The following is a 25,519-nucleotide window of genomic DNA, read 5'->3' on the forward strand; positions in this document are numbered from 1 at the left end:
CAGTTTGTAACTCCAGTAGTTCAGACCAGCGTACTTGACCTCGTTTGTTCGTTGCTTGCCTGTTTTTTGACCTGTTTTGGATTCCTCGGTTTCTCGTCTTCTGCCTGATCCCTGTCGGTTTTGTCTGCCTCATCTGATCTGGTTTTGACCTTCTCGCCCTGACTACCGGTACGTGAGTTTGCCTAGTCCTTATGTCCTGTTGCTCGATTGTTAGCCTGCCTGTGTATGACCTGTTTCCGTCCCTGACCTCCCTTTGCTTTTCCCCAGTCGGGGAAAAGACTCCTAACACCGCTCGGGGAGACGGGCTGCTGCCCTCGATCCGGAGGACTAATCTGAGGAGAAAATCCCCAACCAATATCCTCAAGATTCTGTCACTCATTATATTTTTTCACCTGTGTGTGAACAATAAACCTTTTGGAACTAACTTTTGTTGTCGGAGTTCTGCATTTGGATTCTGTGTTTGTGCTAACGTTATTACAATAGGGTAGATTAGAGTAGATTAGATCTAATCTACAAATGTACACAAATTACATTTTATTGTGCAGTATTTTACTTTTAATTAAATATTTAAATTGTATTCTCCCAATATTTAAATTTAATACAACAGTTTATAAAACTTTACAAACTGTTGGTAGTTTAATCTACAGTGATGCATTATATTCTATAAGATCATCACGTTTGTAACACCACAGACCTATGAGAACCACAACAGAGCTCTTTTCACCTGTGATAAAGTATTTTCCAGTGAATCCATGAGGGTTCTTACAAAGCTTTTTATATGTTTAAAATCTAGTTTAGCTAAAGAAGAAAGAGAATCATCTTTCAGTTTATCACAACCATCCACAGTTTTGGATGTAGAGATGTAACATGACCAAAGTACAGTTTATCTGTTTATACATCTGCATATGAAGGGGAGAAAAACTTGAAAAGTATTTCATTCTCCTCAGAATTATACAATTCAAATGGAATGTATACACAAAAAAGGCCAAAACTGAAATGATCAGGTTAAAGTACAATTCTACAGACTCTTCTTGAATGAATATAAAAGAACCTGACAACCTTTGCACATAGAGTGCAAACTGAGCCCCATCCTCATATTCCATCACCCTGTGGATCCAGGATCTCCATCTGATTTTAGTCCTGGTCTACAAACAGACCGTCATCCTGGTCTGAAGTGTTCCACTGGGTCCAGTCAGATGTTCCAGCCGTTAAACATTCAACATCTGTCCAGTCTTCAAGGCCTCGTCTCAGCTTTTTGATCCCTGTGTCGTTGTCCTTAATGACAAGAGGACATAAGGTACATTATACTGTTAGAAAAAATGGACTGTAAATGGAACCAATTAAAGCAGAGGGAAGAACCTGTTCATTTGACTCACACACGGTCATTAAACAGAAGGTCTATGGAAGACTGAGCACCAGATATTCCACTGAAAACATGTTATCAAAGACATTTCATTCACTGGTTTAGTGTCTCATGTTTTTAACCAAGTAAAGACATGCTGTTTATTTGAGTCATTATATTTTATGACACTTCATGCATCTACTTCCCTATATGTCATAAGTAAATATTGTACTTTTTACTTCACTACGTTTATAGAAAACATGTAAAATACTAACTCAAACAGTGTTTCAGTAGTTTTCAGGTATCTAGACAGTACAGTATTGGTAAAAACATCAAAATTCATCAAACATCTGCACATTAATATTACTTTATTGTTGTATTTGTTTTTTTTTTTTCATCTATTTGAGAAGGTTTTTGTTGTGTCTAGAATCAGCAGTTGGTTTTTTTCATTACTGTATTATTTGCTGTGCTTTCTTAGTTATATCACAATTGAGGCTTTCATCTCAATACATTCTGACATTAAAGGGTTCATATTCATATCATTAAAGGGTTCATATATATATATATATATATATATATATATATATATATACACACACACAGTACAGGCCAAAAGTTTGGACACACCTTCTCATTCTTTGCATTTTCTTTATTTTCATGACTATTTACATTGTAGATTCTCACTGAAGGCATCAAAACTATGAATGAACCCATGTGGAATTATTGTACTTAACAAAAAAGTGTGAAATAACTGAAAACATCTCTTATATTCTAGTTTCTTCAAAGTAGCCACCCTTAGCTCTGATGACTGCTTTTGCACACTCTTGGCATTCTCTTGATGAGCTTCAAGAGGTAGTCACCTGAAATGGTTTCCTAACAGTCTTGAAGAAGTTCCCAGAGATGCTTAGCACTTGTTGGCCCTTTTGCCTTCACTCTGCGGTCCAGCTCACCCCAAACCATCCCGATTGGGTTCAGGTCCGGTGACTGTGGAGGCCAGGTCATCTGGCGCAGCACTCCATCACTCTCCTTCTTGGTCAAATATCCCTCACACAGCCTGGAGGTGTGTTTGGGGTCATTGTCCTGTTGAAACATAAATGATGGTCCAACTAAACGCAAACTGGATGGAATGGCATGTCACTTCAGGATGCTGTGGTAGCCATGCTGATTCAGGTTGCCTTCAATCTTGAATAAATCCCCAACAGCGTCACCAGCAAAGCACCCCCACACCATCACACCTCCCCCTCCATGCTTCACGGTGGGAACCAGGCATGTAGCATCAATCCCGTTCACCTTTTCTGCGTCGCACAAAGACACGGCGGTTGGATCCAAAGATCTCAAATTTGGACTCATCAGACCAAAGCACAGATTTCCACTGGTCTAATGTCCATTCCTTGGGTTTTCTTGGCCCAAATAAATCTCTTCTGTTTGTTGCCTCTCCTGAGCAGTGGTTTCCTAGCAGCTATTTGACCATGAAGGCCTGATTCACGCAGTCTCCTCTTAACAGTTGTTGTAGAGATGTGTCTGCTGCTAGAGCTCTGTGTGGTATTCATCTGGTCTCTAATCTGAGCTGCTGTTAATTTGCGATTTCTGAGGCTGGTGACTCAGATGAACTTATCTTCAGCATCAGAGGTGACTCTTGGTCTTCCTTTCCTGGGGCGGTCCTCATGTGAGCCAGTTTCGTTGTAGCGCTTGATGGTTTTTGCGACTGCACTTGGGGACACATTCAAAGTTTTTGAAATTTTCTAGACTGACTGACCTTCATTTCTTAAAGTAATGATGGCCACTTCGTTTGTCTTTACTTAGCTGATTGGTTCTCGCCATAATATGTATTCTAACAGTTGTCCAGTAGGGCTGTCAGCTGTGCATCAACCTGACTTCTGCACTAACACAACTGATGGTCCCAACCCCATCAATAAGGCAAGAAATTCCACTAAGTAACCCTGACAAGGCACAGCTATGAAGTGAAAACCATTTCAGGTGACTACCTCTGGAAGCTCATCAAGAGAATGCCAAGGGTGTGCAAGGCAGTCATCAGAGCTAAGGGTGGCTACTTTGAAGAAACTAGAATATAAGAGATGTTTTCAGTTATTTCACACTTTTTTGTTAAGTACATAATTCCACATGTGTTCATTCATAGTTTTGATGCCTTCAGTGAGAATCTACAATGTAAATAGTCATGAAAATAAAGAAAATGCAAAGAATGAGAAGGTGTGTCAAACTTTTGGCCTGTACTGTATATATATATATATATATATATATATATATATATATATATATATATATACATACACACACACACATATATGTATATATATATATATATATACACACACACACACACACACACATATATATATATATATATATTATATATATATATATATATATATATATATATATACACACACACACATATATATATATATATACACACACACACACATACGTGTGTGTGTGTGTGACCACTGTATTCAAGACTTAAGTAAAAGTATATATACATTATCAGAAAAATATTAGAAAATAAAATATTACATGTAAATGATTTGAACATTTCCTCAAGCAGATTTAGCTAATTTCACATAGGGAAAAATATCTTCAGGAGTTTTATTTCACGTATAATTCACAGTAAATGACATGATGAGAATAGAATAGAATAGAATAGAATAGAATAGAATACAATACAATACAATACAATACAATACAATAGCATTTACTGTCTTTGTGCTACTCCAGGCAGTGCAGCAATATTAACAAAACACCAGTACTTTAGAAAATTAGAATAGAGCTAATATAAGATTACAAAAACTAAATATAAGATAAGAAAATAGAATAGAAATTTTACAGTTTTACAAGTAACATAAGAATAGAGCCAAGTACAATAAAAATAAAATTGGACAAAATATGAATAGATGCAAACTTACACTATTAACAATATGTGACAGTACGCATATATATTAACAATGTTAACAGTATATATAATGTAAACAGTATGTATATATAATGTACACAGTATGTATATATAATGTAAACTGTATGTATATGTAATGTACACAGTATGTATATATAATGTAAACTGTATGCATATATAATGTACACAGTATGTATATATAATATAAACAGTATGTATATATAATGTACACAGTATGTATATATAATGTAAACTGTATGTATATATAATGTACACAGTATGTATATATAATGTAAACTGTATGTATATATAATGTACACAGTATGTATATATAATATAAACTGTATGTATATATAATGTACACAGTATGTATATATAATGTAAACTGTATGTATATATAATGGACACAGTATGTATATATAATGTAAACTGTATGTATATATAATGTAAACAGTATGTATATATAATATAAACAGTATGTATATATAATGTAAACAGTATGTATATATAATATAAACAGTATGTATATATAATATAAACAGTATGTATATATAATGTGAACAGTATGTATACCTATGAACTGAGTGCATGGCCATGGTAGGGTGTGTTTGGCGCTGGCCCTTTAAGATGTGATTCCATCTGTGATTGGAGTCCTGAGTGGACGTGTTTCAGTGGGTGTGATGATCCAAAGGGGGTCCAGAGCAGCAGGTGTAGCTCCTCCTCAGTCCACTGTGGATCCGGTCCAGATCTCAGACCAGCATGAGCACAGTGTCCGAGCCTCTGGTGAGCAACAGCAGCAGGTCTTTATCTGCAGCCAAGAGACACAAGAGCATCAGGAAGAACTCCAGGAGGATTTACTCAGCCTACCGGGACCACCAGCAGGGGTGAGTCTGCTGCAGCCCACTCCCACTTCACTTTGAGGCTGAGACGACATCCTGGATATTACACAATTAGTCATTTACTGAATCTAATCAGTGGGGAAGTTATCATTATAATTTAGTGGCGTCCAGGGGGAGTTGGACCTGTGGCTCCACTTTGTTTCATTAACATCTTTGAAGAGTCTGTGAACGGATAAAGCTGATGCATAAATATTAAACTCAACTTTTATTTATGATGGGAAAATATACTGAAGTGAAAGCCTTTTCAGCATAATCAAGTAAAAGAAACAAAAAAACAGTCGAATAAAAACTGAATTGGAGTCATGAAATTCCAAAACAAATGAAGCAGCTAAAACACAGATGAGCTGTTAATTATTAACTGAAAATGTCTTTTACATAAAGATGGTTTCTGCGTTTTGTTGGAACTTGCAGATTAAAGTAGGTTGGATAAGGAATGGTTGTATTTTCATTGAACTCTGCACAAATCCACATTTTTTAAGGTCATTTATTAGATCATAGGTTCATTTTATTTTATTTGATAAACCCCAGGATGTAGTCTTTAATAACATAATTTGAAGATTATACAGCAGATTTTATTTAATAAGAAATTATTATGGCAGATATGGCACTTTTTTGTCTCCATTGGAGTTAAACAAATATTATAGGTGAATACGTATTTGGGCAATAATTTTGTATTGAACCGGTGACTATTACTATTCCATAAAAGAATAATTAAATGAAATGTAAAAAAAAAAAAAAAAAAAAAAAAAAAAACTCTTATTTTTAATGTTTAACTCTTAAAGACCCAAACATCATCCGTCAACCAAAACCATCTACTGATCTAAACTGTCTAATACCTGTTGATCCACTAATCCTATCAGTCCATGTAAATAATTGGTGTAAAATATGATTCTTCATCTTTTCAGGGTCATCAGATATGACCCATTTGGATGTTCAGAGGCTCCATAGTTGCCGTGGAAACACAGTCATCTTCTACAACATTGATTCACCAGTAAACCCATGGAGTTGGATCAATGACAGTGGATGGACACACTGGGTTTATGTTCAGTTAATGAGAGATTTACTGAAAAAGTCACCTTTTCTTCAGTTTTCTCTGTTGCTTATATAATAACCTTCAACTTTAACCTGTGCTTTAATGAACATCTACATGATCAGTGAATTTAATAAAAGAAAATTCATAATTTTCATAGAAAAAAACACAAAATACAGGGGATAATATTACAATAAATGGTGATAAATCATTTAAAGATAAATGTAGAGAAAAAAAATCATTTGGGAACTGACACGAAAGTCACACTGGGTATTTATGGGTTAAATTTTCTGGGTTCTTGTTTTCTGGTGACATTTTAGTCTCATAATTGTTGTAAAATATGTCAGATTTTGTGTTTTTATCATTCTCTCAGATTATGTGAATTTTGTGTTCCTTTAAAGTCAGAGTTTTTAGCAAATGTAGAGCTAAATTAGCCATAAATTATTGAAGGATCAACACAAAACATTTACACATTGTACAAATTGTCGCACAAAGATTATGGATAAAATGTTTTTCCACATGGTACACATGGGCACAACATGGACAATAAGGCAGGATGGACAGTTAAAGACTGACACAGTTCACATCTGAATATGATGTAGAAAATTATTTTGTGTTACTTCCTGGAAATGGTCTCATTGTGATTAATTCTTTAATTAAGGGCCATAAAAGTTGAGGTCCAATATATTTTTATTATTATTATTCTGAGAAAAAAAGTCATAATTCTGAGGATAAAAAGTCATAATTTTCAGAAAAAAGTCACTTTTTACTCAGAATAATAATTAAAAATATATTTTACCTTTTTTTTTTCCCCCCAGTGACCCTAATCCTCTTCCATATTTTCTTGGTTTGTAATTCTTCTGGAAATTGATTATGATGCACTGGGCACAAGAAAAACATGAGTGCAAATGGAAAAAAAAACTGTAAATAGAAAATATTCTCAATGTTTACTGTCTCTGTGTAATTTCAGATTATTGTTATATTTGTTGTAAGTGCACTGAACTCATACAAAATAGGAATCACAGAAAGGAGACAGAAAATTAACTGAAACTGACGACATTTACCTTTTTCTTTTTTTTTTGTTACATAAGAGTTATTAAAATCCAAAATTAAATGAGGCCTAAAGTTTAACATCAGTGACTTCTAGAGACAAATTAAAACTGGCAGGATGCTGTTACCACTTTATCCTTACACATCTTATTTATATATATAATATATATATATATATATATATATATATATATATATATATATATATATGTATATGTATGTATATGTGTGTGTGTGTGTTAATGCTGAGGATATTGTTCTGTGATTTCCCAGAATGCAACTGTGAGTCTGTGTGTTTCATCCTGCAGCTCCTCAGATGATGAAGACAAAGAGGACGAACGGGTCGACAGCAACGACCCTGAGGAGATGTTCCAGAACATTCAGCACCAGAAAGAAATCATCGCCAACATCCGGACCAGACCGTGGCCGATGAGACGCAAACTCAAAGTTTTAAAGTACGTCTGTTTGCATCCATGGGGGGTTTGATCCGCTCTGAAACACAAACTCCATACATACAGCATGAGGGGAAAACTACTGTTCTTAATGAAAGTGCTGTGATTATAAGTATGTGTTAGTGCCAACACTTCAGTGACCCGTCAGATCCTCAGGTTTCAGAAACTGAAAGTGATGAACCCAAACAGCTGAGAAGAGGTTAATACAGGTCAAACAGTATTATCTGAATAACAAAAAAACACACACATTACAGACTGACAAGTGATCAGGACGTCACAAAAGAAACCCTATAATAATAATAATAATAATAATAATAATAATAATAATAATATGAAGAAGGAGGAGGAGGAAGAAGAGTAGAAGAAGAGGAAGAAGAAGGAGGAGTAGAAGAAGGAGGAGGAGGGAGAGGAGAAGAAGAAGGAGGAGGAGGAAGAGGAGGAGGAAGAGGAGGAGAAGAAGGAGGAGGAGGCAGAGTAGAGGAAGAAGGAGGAGAGGAAGAAGAAGAGGAAGGAGGAGGGGGAGGAGGAGGAGTAGAAGAAGAAGGAGGAGGAGGAGTAGAAGAAGGAGGAGGAGGAGAAGAAGAAGATGGAGGAGGAGGAGAAGAAGAATAAGAAGGAGGAGGAGAGGAAGAAGAAGAAGGAGGAGGAGGAATAGAAGAAGAAGAAAGAGGAGAGGAAGAAGAAGAAGAAGGAGGAGGAGGAGGAGGAGAGGAAGAAGAAGTAAGAGGAGTAGAAGAAGAAGGAGGAGAAGAAGGAGGAGGAGGAGTAGAAGAAGAAGGAGGAGGAGGAGAAGGAGGAGGAGGAGGAGAAGAAGCCTTTGTGATAAAGCAGTTTAATCTCCGTTGGTTTTATCAGGGGTTTTTTTGGGTTTTTTTTTTTCGACGGAGCTGAAAGTCCAACATTAACCTCAGATCCACCTGGGGTCAGCTTTTGTAAATTAGAGAAATTTCTGGGACAGATTTTGTGTGGAATTAATCTGAATATAAATATGACCTTATTTACATATATGCAAAGGGAACACTATTAAATTCATATATGGTTTAGTTTAGTTTTTTTTTTTTTTTAATCTATAAGTGAATCCCATCCCTTTGACTGTCCTCTGCTTTATGTCCTTACAAGTGGAAACCATGTGGAAAATGGTCCTCCATACTGTACGTGATCAAACACTAAATGGGTCGTACAAATCCAAATCTACAAACAGGTTTAGTCCAGACCACTCAGATTAAACATGTACTTATTTCTGTTTAGCGTTTATCTGGAGTTAATTATATGAGTAGTTACAGGACAGTGTGGGTGTAAAGGCAGGAGCAGATCCAGAGCTCCTCAGATGTGCTGAGTAATGTTCCATGGATAACAGGTTTTATACGGGCCGTTTATATTAGTGCACAGGTTTTATTACCGTCATCAGGGATGGGATGCAAGTCTGCATTTTACACCCTCTTTAATCTGCGGCTGAATGTCTGCGATTACTCCAACTGCAACAACAGTGAATATTTCACATCACAAACCACAGGCGTCATAGCAACACTTTTAATCACAAGGTTTTCTGATGGTTTTAGTTTGACTTATTTGTCAGTATGTTAGATCTCCCCTCAGCTTTTAACCCCTAAAGACCCAAACATCCACCACGAACCAACAGTGTTGGGGAAGTGACTTTTAAAAAATAACTTTTACTTGTTATTTAAAAAGTAATCCATTACTTTCCTTAGTCATCCTTTAGGGAAAGTAACATTTTATGTTGCTCGTTACTTTTATGTTACTTTTATGTTGCTGGACGGTGAGCAGAACCACATATCTGTTCCTAAATGTGTAAGACTACATAAGGTTCTACTGTGGAGGACAGAACAGGTGTTTATTTTATGCTCTTTGTTTTAAAAAATGCCACAAACAGAACACTGGACAAGAAAACTTTGGACTACAATTGGCTTCAACACCACCACTAAGCCCCATTAAATGATATGAAATAACACAGCCTCCATACATCTTATGGGCATATAGGTGAACACAAAATACAGAAGGGCTTATCATTTTTTAAATAACTTTATCATTTTTCCATAACAACATCGACATCATTAAGGCATTTCTTACAAAATTTGTGAACTTGCCCCCCCCCATTCAGGTGGTATAAGGGCTTATTATTTTTTGTCCAACTCTTGTTTAGTTAACTAGTGAAACGAGGTGAAATGAGAGCCTGTGCTTATTGCGCAGGCACAGCTGTTTCATTACCGGATGACTACTGGATGTTTACATTGAAAATAATGCGTTTGCACACGCCCGACGGTGTGGAACATGCACATAATTCTTAAGGTGTAAAAAAAAAATTGGGGGAAAAAAATTGTCAAACTTGTCAAATCTGTCCCTAAGAAAAATAACATTGTGCCAAATTGAAGAAGGAACTACATTTCCTTACCAAATTTTCAGTAATAATGCTTTACACTACTTTTTACCTGAAAAAAGTAGTTATGTTACTGTAACGTGCTACACACAACACTGGAGACCAAACCATCTCCTGATCTAAACTGTTCAATACAATGTTTTTCAACCTTGGGGTCGGGACCCCACATGGGGTCACCTGGAATTCAAATGGGGTCGCCTGAAATTTCTAGTAACTGATGAAAATTAAAAAAAAAAAAAAATTACTAAAAAAATATATGGTGAGTTGACAGACAGAATCCCAATCCGTAAAAGACATGACAAACTGTGAGTCTGAAACTGAAGCACTGTGGTTCTGTTCATCTGTCAAATGTTCATTGTGGTCAGTTTCAGATGCTGCAGCTCTTTCATAATTCATAATTTGAGTTCTTGTTTGTTCAGTATTAATTGTCAGCCTTGTAAATCCAAGCTGGACTGACTGTACATATCCTGACCAAGGAAAATAAAACTCTCCCTTTGTGCAGTAATCTACACCTGGCTTTTCTGCCTCCATCCATAATAATATACATTATATAGACTAAATGTCGTCTAAAATTAAAATTTATTTGCAACATAGTATAGCAAACTATTACATGATCAAAAACAAATAAATTTTAGCAAAAAAAAAAAAAAGTCTCAGTTTTGAATGTCTGGGGTCGCCAGAAATTTGTGATGTTAAAATGGGGTCACGAGCCAAAAAAGGTTGGAAACTACTGGTTTAATACCTGTTGATCCATTAATCCTATTATTCCATGTAAACAATTGGTGTAAAATACAGTTCTTCATCTTTTCGTAGTCATCAGATATGACCCATTTGGACGTTCAGAGGCTCTGTAGTTACTGTGGAAACACTGTCATCTTCTACAACATTGATTCAAAAGTAAAACCCATGGAGTTGGATCAATGACAGTGGATGGACACACTGGGGGTATGTTCAGTTAATGACAGATTTTACTGAAAAAGTCACTTTTTTCACAGTTTTCCCTGTTTTTGATAAAATAACTCTGAACTTTAATCGGAGCTTTAATGAACATCTACATGAACAGTGAATTAAATACAGGAAAATACCTGATTTACACTGATAAAATACAAAATCCAGAGGATAATATTATAAATAAATGGTGATAAATCATTTAAGAAAGGTTAGATTAAGAGAAAAATTTATTTAGGAACTGAAATAAAAGTAACGCTGGGTCTTTATGGGTTAACTGTTTAAAACCTGACGTGTCATGGCTGACACACCCTGTACATGTGCAGTTTGGATGGATGGCACTCTTTCACTGTTCGTACAATTGGAAAAATTCCAACGGTTTCTGAAACCTGAGGTGTTGCACATTGTAGGTTTTATCGGGTCATTACAGTAATTTTACTCATGCCTGAACTAGAAGCTGGAGAAGAAGCCGTATTACCAGAATTACAACATGCAGTAAATCCAATCCAATAAATCGTACAAGATTACCAGATTTTGAAAGATCTGGAAAAATGGTCAAATGGACTCACTCACAGCATATGTTCTAACCTTTTAGTCAAAATAAAAAAAGTCCAGGCGGACCATTTTAGACTTAGGCTTTAAAAGGTTAACCTTTGAACCCAGAGGTCTCCAACATGCAGCTCAGGGGCCAAATCCGGCCCGCCAAAGGGTCCAGTCTGGCCCCTGGGATGAATTTATGAAATGCAAAAATTACACTGAAGATATTAATCATTTTAGTTCAGGTTGCACATACAGACCAGTTTAATGTCAAGCAGGTCGGATCAGTAAAATACTATCATAATAACCTAGAAATACTCAACCTTTTTTGGCTCGTGACCCCATTTTAACTTCACAAATTTCTGGCAACCACAGACATTCAAAGTGAGAAACATGTTTTTGCAAAAAATTAATTGGTTTTTGATCATGTAATAGTTTGCTATACTATGTTGCAAATAAAAGTTAATTTTAGACAACATTTAGTCTATATAATGTATATTATTATGGACGGAGGCAGAAAAGCCAGGTGTAGATTACTGCACAAAGGGAGAATTTGATTTTCCTTGGTCAGGATATGTACAGTCAGTCCAGCTTGGATTTACAAGGCTGACAATTAATACTGAACAAACAAGAACTCAAACTATGAATTATGAAAGAGCTGCAGCATCTGAAACTGACCACAATGAACATTTGACAGATAAACAGTACCACAGTGCTGCAGTCTCAGACTCAGTTTGTCGAGTATGGATTGTGATTGTCTCTGTCAACTCATCATCTATTTTTTATCAGTAAATATTTTTATTTTTATTGATTACTAAAAATTTCAGGTGACCCCATTTGAATTCTAGGCGACCCTACATGGGGTCCTGATCCCAAGGTTGAAAAACACTGCTATAAATACTCAACTCCACATTTTCATGTCATTTTACTCTATTTACACTAAAACAAACTATCATTTCACAAAAGCGCGACTCACCTGAACAAATATAAACATTTTGAAATGTCTGAAGTGCAAGTTTACCAATATTCTGTCTGTTATTAAATGTTTTGTGTACTTGTAGATCCACTGTGATCTGTAAGTTGTGCTTTACATGTGTAAATGATAAACTGAGACATAATATTGTTAAAATTACCATATGTTGTACACTGGCTGTATGTTTGACCCCCTCTGGTCTAAAGCCTGGCCACAGCGGACTGGTCCCATTAAGGCAGATTGGCTGAAGTATCCGTTGGTTTACGGTGCATGAGACATTTCAATGAAAACAGCTCATCCTGTTACAGCAGTGGGACAATTCAGAGTTTTATGAGCCATGAGTTCATAAATAAAGACACTATGTTCACTTTAGATTTGACTCAGACTGATGAACCGTACATACATGGTTTGTTTAACCTTCAGTCTCTATATGTGTGTTCTTTCAGTGTGTATATGTGTGTGTTCTATCAGTGTCTATATGTGTGTGTTCTTTCAGTGTCTATATGTGTGTGTTCTTTCAGTCTCTATATGTGTGTGTTCTTTCAGTGTGTATATGTGTGTGTTCTTTCACTCTCTATATGTCTGTGTTCTTTCAGTGTGTATATGTGTGTGTTCTTTCAGTCTCTATATGTGTGTGCTCTTTCAGTCTCTATATGTGTGTGTTCTTTCAGTGTGTATATGTGTGTGTTCTTTCAGTGTTTATATGTGTGTGTTCTTTCAGTGTGTATATGTGTGTGTTCTTTCAGTGTTTATATGTGTGTGTTCTTTCAGTGTGTATATGTGTGTGTTCTTTCAGTGTGTATATGTGTGTGTTCTTTCAGTCTCTATATGTGTGTGTTCTTTCAGTGTGTATATGTGTGTTCTTTAAGTGTGTATATGTGTGTGTTCTTTAAGTGTGTATATGTGTGTGTTCTTTCAGTCTCTATGTGTGTTCTTTCATTGTCTACATGTGTGTGTTCTTTCAGTGTTTATGTGTGTGTTCTTTCAGTGTGTATATGTGTGTGTTCTTTCAGTCTCTATGTGTGTGTTTTTTTCAGTGTTTATATATGTGTGTTCTTTCAGTCTATATGTGTGTGTTCTTTCATGTGTATATGTGTGTGTTCTTTCAGTCTCTATGTGTGTGTTCTTTCAGTGTTTATATGTGTGTGTTCTTTCAGTCTCTATATGTGTGTGTTCTTTCAGTGTGTATATGTGTGTGTTCTTTCAGTCTCTATATGTGTGTGTTCTTTCAGTGTGTATATGTGTGTGTTCTTTCAGTGTGTATTGTTGTTGTTCTTTAAGTGTGTATATTGTGTGTTCTTTAAGTGTGTATATGTGTGTTCTTTCAGTCTCTATGTGTGTGTTCTTTCATTGTCTACATGTGTGTGTTCTTTCAGTGTCTACATGTGTGTGTTCTTTCAGTGTTTATATGTGTGTGTTCTTTCAGTCTCTATATGTGTGTATATGTGTGTGTTCTTTCAGTGTGTATATGTGTGTGTTCTTTCAGTCTCTATATGTGTGTGTTCTTTCAGTCTCTATATGTGTGTGTTCTTTCAGTGTGTATATGTGTGTGTTCTTTCAGTCTCTATATGTGTGTGTTCTTTCAGTGTGTATATGTGTGTGTTCTTTCAGTCTCTATATGTGTGTGTTCTTTCAGTGTGTATATGTGTGTGTTCTTTCAGTCTCTATATGTGTGTGTTCTTTCAGTGTGTATATGTGTGTGTTCTTTCAGTCTCTATATGTTCTGTTCTTTCAGTGTGTATATGTGTGTGTTCTTTCAGTCTCTATCATGTGTGTGTTCTTTCAGTTTGTATATGTGTGTGTTCTTTCAGTCTCTACTATGTGCTGTGTTCTTTCAGTGTGTATATGTGTGTGTTCTTACAGTCTCTATATGTGTGTGTTCTTTCAGTGTGTATATGTAGTGTGTTCTTTCAGTCTCTATATGTGTGTGTTCTTTCAGTGTATATATGTGTGTGTTCTTTCAGTCTCTTATGTGTGTGTTCTTTCAGTGTGTATATGTGTGTGTTCTTTCAGTCTCTATATGTGTGTGTTCTTTCAGTGCCTGATATTGTGTGTGTTCTTTCAGTCTCTATATGTGTGTGTTCTTTAAGTGTGTATATGTGTGTGTTCTTTCAGTCTCTATCATGTGTGTGTTCTTTCAGTGTGTATATGTGTGTGTTCTTTCAGTCTCTATATGGGTGTGTTCTTTCAGTGTGTATATGTGTGTGTTCTTTCAGTCTCTACTGTGTGTGTTCTTTCAGTGTGTATATGTGTGTTCTTTCAGATCTCTACATGTGTTGTTCTTTCGTGTGTTAGTGTGTGTTCTTTCAGTCTCTATAGGTGTGTTCTTTCAGTCTCTATATGTGTGTGTTCTTTCAGTGTGTATATGTGTGTGTCTTTCAGTCTCTTTTATGTGTGTGTTCTTTCAGTGTTGATATGTGTGTGTTCTTTCAGTCTCTAATGTGTGTGTTCTTTCAGTGTGTATATGTGTTGTGTTCTTTCAGTCTCTAATGTGTGTGTTCTTTCAGTGTGTATATGTGTGTGTTCTTTCAGTCTATATATGTGTTGTTGTTCTTCAGTCTCTATATGGTGTGTCCTGTCAGTCTCTATATGTGTGTGTTCTTTCAGTGTGTATATGTGTGGTGTCTTTCAGTCTCTATATGTGTGTGTTCTTTCAGTATCTATATGTGTGTGTTCTTTCAGTCTCTATATGTGTGTGTTCTTTCAGTGGTATATGTGTGTGTTCTTTCAGTCTCTATATGTGTGTGTTCTTTTCAGTCTCTATATGTGGTGTGTTCTTTCAGTGTGTATGTGTCGTGTTCTTTCAGTGTCTATATGTGTGTGTTCTTCAGTCTATATAGTGTGTGTTCTTTCAGTCTATATGTGTGTGTTCTTTCAGGTCTCTACATGTGGGTTTCTTTCAGTGTGTCTAATGTGTGTGTTCTTTCAGTATCTTATATGTGTGTGTTCTTTCAGTTGGTATCTGTGTGGTTCTCAGTGTCTTAATGTGTGTGTTCTTTCAGTCTCTATATTGGTGTGTTCTTTCAGTCTCTATATGTGTTGTGTCTTCAGTCTCTATATGTGTGTGTTCTTTCAGTGTCTATATGTGTGTGTCTTTCAGTGTGTATATGTGTGTGTTCTTTCAGTCTCTACATGTGTGTGTTCTTTCAGTGTCTATATGTGTGTGTTCTTTCAGTCTCTATATGTGTGTGTTCTTTCAGTGTCTATATGTGTGTGTTCTTTCAGTCTCTATATGTGTGTTCTTTCAGTGTCTATATGTGTGTGTTCTTTCAGACAGGCCAGGGAGATCGTTCTGAAGTACGAGGGCCGACTGACCAGAACCAGAGGTTACCAGACTGCAGGAGCTGATGTACGTTCAACGTCGTCTGTTCATTTACTACAAAGGCTGTGAATTATCCTCCTGTATATGTCGTGTCAGTGCTGTCCTTTGTCCCATATGAATGAAAGTCAGTTTATCCACCTTTAAGGCGGCTGCAGTAAGTGAACCTGTAAAAGCTGATTCAGCATTCGATAAGAACGTTATAGCTTTATTTTACAGACGACGCTGCCTCTTTTTTCAGTGAAACTCTTTGTGTATTTCCCCTGCACTGCAGTAACCGGACAACCTGAGCCAGAATGATAAAGCCTTCTCTTGTGCAGGCCGTTGAGTTTTAACAGAGCTTTTCTTCTCCTCTGGGCTGAATATAGTCGGTAACTTTATGTAACTGTTCCACAGACACACATGCAGCCTCACAGACGGACAGACTCTGCAGCGCTAGAGCAGCAGCAGGACTGAATTTATAGCCTGTTGTTATAGCTCAGTTTTAATTAAAATGTCCAGGCTGCTCAGGCCCCATTACAATTAATTGACTTTTAGTGAGCAGTCTGCCGGTGAATTATTAATTCTACAGTTTGGCTTCCTGTTAATTTGAAATTCAAAATCACTGGCCGAGTTGACCTTATCTTGATTAATAATCATCATCATCTCAGGTCAGACTGGGCGGTTCACATCATACAGCAGCTGTATTTCATCACTGATTCAGACTGTGCTGATATGTGTGAAGTCCTGCCAACTGGGGCTGTTTTCTTTTTCAGTTTTGTAGAATTCAACCAGAAAATCTAATGCACACTGTGTTGCATCTCTAACCTTTAACACAATGTTTCTATTGACATCCATCAGCACATACACACCTGTGAGCAGCTCATGACATAATACATGACTGTTAACCCTGTAACACCAAACGTTTCATATTTGGAACATGAGTTTTGAAGCCCTCTTCATGATCAGTGTGATATTTTTTGTCTTGAAAAACCTGATGTATACAATTAGATACATGCAATACACAGATAATCCACCAGAGGGAGGAGTTCACTCTCCAGAGGCCTTTCCAGTGACACTACAAGACTGTCATTAATGAGGAAAGAGGAAGAACTGGGACCATTTAGAAAAGGAATTAACAATTTGTTAGACATGTTTGTGTTATATTATGATTTTGTTTGTTCAAAAATGATAATATTTGAGCATTGAGACCTGATAGATCAAATTATGATTACAAATTGAAACTCATACATGGAAATTGATATTTGAAAAATGTGGTTTTTTTGTTGTTTTTCTTTTGGTTGTTCAGAAGGACCAATGAAGGCTCCAGTTTCAAAGAACTGGAATTTTCTGTCAGTAATTTAATGGGTCAAGTTTTACAGGGTTAAACTCAAGTTAGTTCAGCGGTCACATACTGTCTGATTTGATCTCAAGTAGGCCAGACCAGCTAAAATAATTTTTAAAAATCTGTGAAAAGTAAAAATATATAATGTAAATATATACATCCATAAACTGCTTATAAAAAATGTAAATAACATGAACAACCTGAAATTTTGAAAGAAAATAAGTGCAATTTCAATAATATTATGTCTCAGTTTATCATTTACACATGTTAATAACAACTCACAGATCATAGTGGATCTACAATATACAAAAACATTTAATAACAGGCAGAATATCAATATCAAATCAAAATTTTATTTATATAGTGCCAAATCACTAACAAAAGTTATCTCATGACACTTTACACGTAGAGCCAGTCTAAAGCAGACTCTTAAGCCAAATTTACAGAAACCATCAGAATCCTCCAGGAGCAAACAAAACCCACCTTTAACAGGTAGAAACTGGAGCAAGACCTGACTCCTGGAGGATGGACGTCTAGAAAAATGTGGAGTTGCTATTATTTATATGTTTGTATGCTATTATTTTACTGGTCTGACCCACTTGAGAGCCACTTTATGTGGTGCCTGTACTAAACTGTGTTTGATTGTTAATATCTTATGTGTAATTTTTGGCAGATTGGACCCTTCGGCGTGGCTGGTGTTAGCCCCCAGGCCGTATGTTTGACCCCCCTGCTTTACAGCGCTTTGCTGTCCCTCCACTGGATGAATCTGTGACCGGCCACGGCAGCAACAATTATGACTTTTTATCTCATAATTCTGACTTTTTATTTCCAAATTATGACATTTTTGTCACATAATTTTGACTTTTTATATCATAATTTTGACTTTGAAAAAAATTCCCAATGGTAAGTCATAATTTATGACATAAAAAGTTTAATTATGAGATAAAACCGTAGAAATTATGAGATTAAAAGTCATAATTATGAGATAAGAAAGTCAATATTACGAGATAATAAAGTCATAATGATGAGATAAAAAGTAGAATTATGAGATTAAAAATCAAAATTAGGAGATTAAAGTCATAATATATGAGATAAGAAGTCGAAGAATTATAACATGAAAATGTCATATTATGAGATTAAACGTCTAATTTATGCTCCCCCTGCGTTCAGGGAAAACAGTTCTGAGCAGGGTATACGTACCCTTGGCCCTACACCTGTTACACAGCGTCATACTCAGGTGTATGTTGTCCTTCATGTTCCGTAAACGGTGTCTTTCCTCCTGCAGATCTGCTGAAGAAAAGTGTCCCGTGTGCTTTACAACGTCGTGGTTCTGTCATTCCTGGGAAGTGAGGATCAAGAAACATTGAAAGTGAGTCTGCTAAAGTATCAGTTTTACTTCTGAGTAGAGGTTATGAAGTGTTTCAGTCGCTCACTTGGTGTCGGTCTCCTCTGCAGGTCACTTCGGCTCAGGGGGTGGCCTCCTACTTCATCTTCCTCCGGTGGTTGTTCGGCATCAACATCGTTCCTCACCATCATGACCCGGAGCCTTCCTCGTCCTCCCGAGGTCAGCAGAGGGTCAAATAATTATCTGTCTGAGCACTGGGTTCACTTACAAATAATAGATAATAAAAAATCATATAATTCAGCACCAAAAATGAGTTTACCAAGTCAGCAGCAGAATGTCCAGAGTCAAAATAACAACAGAGGGACAAACAGGAGGACAGAATTAAGATGAAACTGAAATAAAACAAGACGCAAGCAGACACTAAAAACAGAAAACACACACAACACAGTAAAAGAGATAAGACACGCAAAGTAGAGAAAACATGACTCTGAATAAATTTAAATATTACATTATTAAATATTTTTAAAACTCAAATATTAAAAGAGCCAACATCACATAAAGCAAGTCTATAAAAAAAAAAATGAATCACATTTAACGTTGGGACACCAAGATTGCTCAGGGGGACTGATATTTCTTTCTCTTTTTTTCCTTTCCTTTTTCCTTTCCTTTTTCCTTTCCTTTTCCTTTCCTTTCCTTTCCTTTTTCTGTTCTTTTCTGTTCTTTTTCTTTTTTCCTTTCCTTTCCTTTCCTTTCTGTTCTTTTTTTTCCTTTCCTTTCCTTTCCTTTTTTCTTTCTTTTTTTCCTTTCCTTTCCTTTTTCTGTTCTTTTTCTTTCTTTTTTTCCTTTCCTTTTTCCTTTCCTTTCTTTCCTTTTTCTGTTCTTTTCTTTTTTTTTTTTTCTTTTTTCTTTCCTTTTCTTTTTCCTGTTCTTTTTCTTTTTTTTTTTTTTTTCCTTTTTTTTCCTTTCTTTCTTTTTTTTTTCCTTTTTTTTTTTTTTTTTTTTTTTTTTCCTTTCCTTTCCTTTTTCCTTTCCTTTTTCTTTTCTTTTTTCTTTCTTTCCTTTCCTTTTTTCCTTTCCTTTTTTCCTTTCCTTTCCTTTCCTTTTCCTTTCCCTTTTCCTTTTTTTTCCTTTTTCCTTCCTTTTTTTGTCCTTTCTCTTTTTTCCTTTCCTTTCCTTGCCTTTCCTTTCCTTTTCCTTTTTTTCTGTTCCTTTTTCTTTCTCGTTCTTTTTTCCTTTCCTTTCCTTTCCTTTCCTTTTCCTTTCCTTTTCCTTTTTTTTCTTTCCTTTCCTTTCCTTTCTTTTTTTTTTTTCCTTTCCTTTTCCTTTCCTTTCCTTTCCTTTTGTTTTCCTTTCCTTTCCTTTTTCCTTTCCTTTTTTCCTTTTTTTTTTCCTTTCCTTTCCTTTCCTTTCCCTTTCCTTCCCTTCCCTTCCTTCCCTTCCCTTCCCTTTCCCTTCCCTTCCCTTCCCTTCCCTTCCCTTCCCTTCCCTTCCCTTCCCTTCCCTTCCCTTCCCTTCCCTTTCTCTTCTTTTCATCTGTCTTTATTCTCCGTTTTCATCCAAAGGAAGGTGAGCTGGGACCCTTTGTCCAAACATTGTTGTTGGTTTAGAATAAAAACCCACTGAAACTTCTACGTTTGATTGTTTCTCCTGGAGGTTTCTTATCAGCAGGTTACTTCTGTTGGTGTAGTTACTCTCTCACTCAGCGTCCTGTCCTGGTTCTGTTCATGGCAGGAGGGTACACGGACAGAGAAGATAAAAAATGAGATGAAGTGAGAGGGAAATAAAATCATGTGTCAACAAGATGAATATAAATCCACATTCATGTCTGAGTGTTTTCATTTTTTTTTTTTTAATTTATTTATTTCATTGTTTTTAACAATAGATCTGGAAAATCTTATTTCAAGAAATCTTACCAAGATAATTTCACTTGTTCCATTGGCAGATTTTTTTTTTTTTGCTTAATTCAAGATTTTTTTTTCTTAATTCAACCAAAAAATTTAAATCAGATTTTTCCAGATCTATTGTCTAAAATCAGCTCTTATATCTCACTGAAAAGTTACTCTTTAGGTGATTAGGTCTTATTTTAAGTGTGATGAGATATTTGGACTAGAATGAGAAAAATACACTTGGTAAGATTTAGATTTTTCCAGTGCATGTTCATAGTCCTTGTTCAAATCACCGTACTCTTTTGATGTCTTTACCTCTAACAACCAAAACTCCAGCCAGAAGATAAGAACAGAGGACAGAGAGAGAAATCTCCGTCTGATTTACAACCCCTGACATGTAGACACAAGCAATTTCCCCACACATGACTTATTCGTCTACTGTCATTCCTCTGTTAATGGGACCAACCTTCCTCTGTGTCCCTGAACACATCACGCCGTTATCTCCCCCTCAGCTTATCCACTTCTATCATCCTGTTTGTTTGTGCTGACTCCTCGGTCGTTACTCTCGTCTTTATGTTTATGTATCACATTTGGTCAGATACTGTTTTGTCGACACTAATCTTGGACGCTCCACCTTCAAACTGTGCTCATTTGGCTCTGAAAGGTTGAAGATGTATGAAGCATGCATGTTTTAGAAGGTGGAGCTCCTCTGTAGCATCATCCATGTTTGAGAAATTATTTACTTTAATGGATAAAATATTAATTTAATCAATAGTGGATGTTTTTAACCATCCAAAACACAAATTATATGAGATGAACATGAGCAAAAATCTTCCTGAAGCACATGTTTAATATAAAAATCCAGGACATTTTAATCCTAGATAAACTGGATAACTTACATAATTGAATAAAGGATCTAAATATTTCTTCCATCACTGTTTAACAGTAATATTTCAATGAGTTTTTAAATGCTGTGATGAATGCTTCTGTATTTGGTGTGCTTCTATGAAGCTGGTCTTAAAAACAGGACATGGGGATAAAAATTCTAACCAGATGTAGACTAATGTTATGAAGCAGGTTTGGAAGCACTTTGGGTCTATTTTAAAATAAATATAAAAGACAAACCATTTTTCAGATAAAACACATTTTTATATTATTTTCCATAATATATGTATTTTTTATTAAATTTTTAACACATTACATATCTTTTCTGATATGAATTGGGAATATTGTGTGGGTCTCCCCTTGAGCATAAACCCCCCAGACCCCCCCCCCCCCCCAACCACCTCTGAATTATGAAACATCAGTGAAAGTAAATAACAAATAATATTTAACAGACAATATAGTAATAGTGACTTCAATACTTCTCCACATCCATTTTTTGTATATCTGATACATAATCCAATCATTTAAAAAAAAAAAAAAGGGTATGGTCTCACTTCCACTATATTTAATACAAAAATCTGCATGTAACACGGTCAGAAGGACACAAAAATGACACATTACTATTTTTTTTAATATCTCTTTATCCTCCCACAGGTACATTTGGGAATTGAACTAATTATGCAAGGCAGAGTGTTTGACAAAAAAGACCGCTGCTTCAAAATCATTTGCGATTTATAAGTGTTTAAACGGACAGGTTTTGCATGTAATGGAAGTGGACACGATGGGTTCCACACCAAACCTGGAATGAGACTGAGACTGATGAAAAACCCACGTGTGGATTAGAAAAACCACTAGGATGGACACATTTAGCACAGTGTCTTTATGTAGAGTCTATAGAAGAGCATTTACACATGTTTTCACATCTAATGCACTGACACTTAGGGGGATTTAATGTCCATATTTGGGTCCTATTTTTTGGCCCCAATACTTTATTAAAAATTCATTAATTATGGGATGGCTCCGAGCAGGAGTATAATTTTTTTGCATTAGGTTCATCCTGGGGGGATATATGTCTACATTTACCTTTTATTATTGAGTCTAAAAAGCTGGTAAAGTGCCGGGTACCCAGTTTCACAGAATCTTTTTTTTTTTTTTTTACAACTTTATTGAAATTATGTGTATACAAAACATCGAGAAATTTTGAACAAACATCAAGTAGTCAAAAGGAAAAATCGGCCAAACAAATAAATTAACATAATGCACAGCCTTACAAACACACAGAAGAAAAGACAAATAACAATAATTTAAATTAAAATATAAATATCTAAGAAAAAAAAAACAAAAAGCATCAGAGAGTAAATTTAGTCCATTTTAAAGAATATTTTATAAACTGTCCAGTTTCATAGAAGCACCCATATGTATAAAAGTGTAAGTGATGTGTACGGATTTTCATGTGTTAAATACTTGGGTATGTGTGTATTTGTGCATCTTAGCTTCTGGCTGGAGCTCCGTTTGGAACAACGAGGAGTAAAACCATCCCCAAAGAGCATCTGGCTTCGGCCCAGGACCTGGACACCATCTGGTCTCTCGGGGTAAGGATCTTTGTCTCTTTCCTTTTACTCCTCTGTCAATAACACATTACTTACAGTTACAAAGAGCCATTATTCAAACATTCCTTTAGTGTGTGTCTGACCTCTACTGCAGCCAATTCCACCTCCGTCTGCTTCCACCAGGCAGCAGCTGAACACCTCCACATCTGTTATCAGTAACAGACCCTGGTGGAGGTCAGTGTCACTGCATCTGAAAAACAAGGATTCAAATCATCTGCTTTGTTTGCAAATTTGATGATAATTCTAATGACAAAAATAGATTTCCTGAAACCTCAATCTTCCCAGGACGGTTCTTTAAAGGTGTGTTGGAATATCTCTAGAGGGTCAGCATTTCTGAAAAACAACATGAAAGTTGAAGTTTTGCAGAAGTAATTTTTTTTAGGCCTTTAAGGGAATTTTGTGGCACATTCACTAAAGGTTCCCAGAAGATTAGACCTGAATGTATGGAAGGAACCCTGAGGAGTCTCTGTACAGAGGTCCTGCACTTTTCACTGAGCCCCATGGGACCAAACTAAAGAAGAAGATAAGAAACTAATAAAGCTTTGAACTCATTTGAACCATTTGCACTTAACATTGGCCTCATAGCATAATTCCCTAAGTCATACACAAATGGACAAAAGTATGTGGACATGTTGAATCCAGGTGTTTTTTTTTCTAACAGGGATCTGGGATACAAAACAATGATGACTAATGTTATAATATAGTTTATATTATGGGATGAATATCACTACATCGGTTAGTGTGGTTTAAATTGTTATCTTTGTTTCCAAAATGCCTCAGAGATGGTTTTGACTTTATTTCTCTCGTTATTTCTCCATGAACAAAATGAGATGTTGCAGAACACCAACTGAATAATGGGAGAATTTCTTCATCATGTCACCTTAAGGAATATTATAAGATAATTCAGAGTGATCAGTGAAATGAAGTTTCAGGGATATAATGGTTGCCGCTGGATCTCCTTCATGTGAGGCAATGACTACAACAGATTTGGTTGGATTTCTTTTCCTTGATAACCAACATAGTGTACCGCTAGTGGAAGAACCCCATGAATTTCAGCTTCTCTATGAGTATTAGAAGTCATCCACATGGGGGCGCTTTAGTTGAAAATCAGTTTTTACCTCTGCCAAGGAGGTCGGCATTGGTTTGTCTGTCTGTTTGTGTGCAAGATAACTCAAAAAGTTATGGACGGATTTGGATGAAAATTTCAGGAAATGTTGATACTGGCACAAGGAATAAATGATTAAATTTTGGTGGTGATCGGGGGTGGGGGTGGGGGGGGCGCTGTCTTTTCTAGAAAAGCACTTGTAGAGCGCAGACCTCCGCCAAAGCAGATCAGTGGGCCTCCATGGCCCCCCCACCCCCGATCACCACCAAAATTGAATCATTTGTTCCTTGTGCCAGTATCAACATTTCCTGAAATTTTCATCCAAATCCAGGGCACTGATCTGCCTTGGTGGAGGTCTGCGCTCTCTGAGTGGTTCTAGTTTGGAAATAAATCAATCAATAATTGGCCGATTGAGATCAATTTGGTTTATATTGATGGTCTTCCAAATGTCCATGTTCTGTCTACCATCCAGAGTTCATATGGGGACATTTTTATTCACTAGGTGGAGTTTTATGGTTCTCTGACTATTATTCTGCTGCTATCAGGTCCATGTAGCTCAAATTGAGTTCATATCGATTGTAATTATCGTGGATAGATTTATATATAGCAGAGGACTGGGGGGCTTTTGGGGATATACCCTTGCTGTCGGGCCTTGACAGTGTAAGCCTCGTTGTCTATTTGTACACGTGTTAGGTACATTCTTCTTACATGAAACTGTGAGTTTTTGTCATGTGTTGTCCATCCTTGTGTGTGACTGTCCTCAGGGTTATCTGCAGTACTCGGTGTTATTCTACGGTTACTATGGCAGAGTGAGGAAGATCGGCAGTGCCGGATACCGACTACCACTCGCCTACTTCCTGGTTGGGATGGCCGTCTTTGCCTACAGTTTCATCATCCTGTTAAGAAAGTAATCATTATTCTCCTTATGATGAATACTTTTGTGATAATGTTTGGGATGAAGTTACTTCAACACGTCTTAAATTCCTCAGTTAGCTTCGTCAACATAAACATGTAACTAGACTCAGTGAATAAAAGCTCCAGACGTGTTCACACAGTAGTCTGATTAGGTTCATACTGTCTACTGAACTTATAAGGATTTATTTTTTTATCAGACGGATGGAAAAAAGTAGATTTTTTACCTTGACATGTTTTGGTGACAACCTGTATTCTTCCTTATCATCCACTAATAAAATAAACACAATTTAACCTCATTAATGTGACCACTTTTGGAATCAAATCAGAGTTGGCTTTAATAAGGTTGGACTCAGTCATGGCATTGAATTCCATTGTATTCCAAATAATTTAGAATTAAAACCAACAGGATCCAGTAGCAGTATAGGCCTATGTTTGACAACTGTGTGTGATTCACTCCGTCACTGTCTGTGTTCAAACATATTTAATATTCAGTCCATGCAGTCCTATAGTTCCATCTGTTTAATATTACATACATACCTTCTTTGGCTGCCCATTTATTTTTCATGCAGACCCAAATGCTGCTGGAATAGACAGTT

At 36.2% G+C, this 25,519-nt stretch overlaps 1 protein-coding gene across 1 annotated transcript in view; it reads left to right on the forward strand.

Moving 5' to 3' along the window:
- Nucleotides 1-5,009: 5,009 nt before the first annotated feature.
- Nucleotides 5,010-25,519, forward strand: part of tmc3 (transmembrane channel like 3) — a 42,334-nt gene continuing 21,824 nt past the window's right edge. Inside the window, 10 exon segments of the mRNA XM_030127785.1 lie at nucleotides 5,010-5,134; nucleotides 7,538-7,684; nucleotides 15,808-15,887; nucleotides 15,953-15,956; nucleotides 18,474-18,515; nucleotides 18,517-18,550; nucleotides 18,648-18,701; nucleotides 18,703-18,741; nucleotides 22,787-22,885; nucleotides 24,773-24,915. Of these exon segments, the coding sequence (XP_029983645.1) occupies nucleotides 5,010-5,134; nucleotides 7,538-7,684; nucleotides 15,808-15,887; nucleotides 15,953-15,956; nucleotides 18,474-18,515; nucleotides 18,517-18,550; nucleotides 18,648-18,701; nucleotides 18,703-18,741; nucleotides 22,787-22,885; nucleotides 24,773-24,915 (767 nt within the window).

The sequence above is a fragment of the Sphaeramia orbicularis genome, chromosome 3 (genome assembly GCF_902148855.1).
Source record: "Sphaeramia orbicularis chromosome 3, fSphaOr1.1, whole genome shotgun sequence".
NCBI lineage: Eukaryota > Metazoa > Chordata > Actinopteri > Kurtiformes > Apogonidae > Sphaeramia > Sphaeramia orbicularis.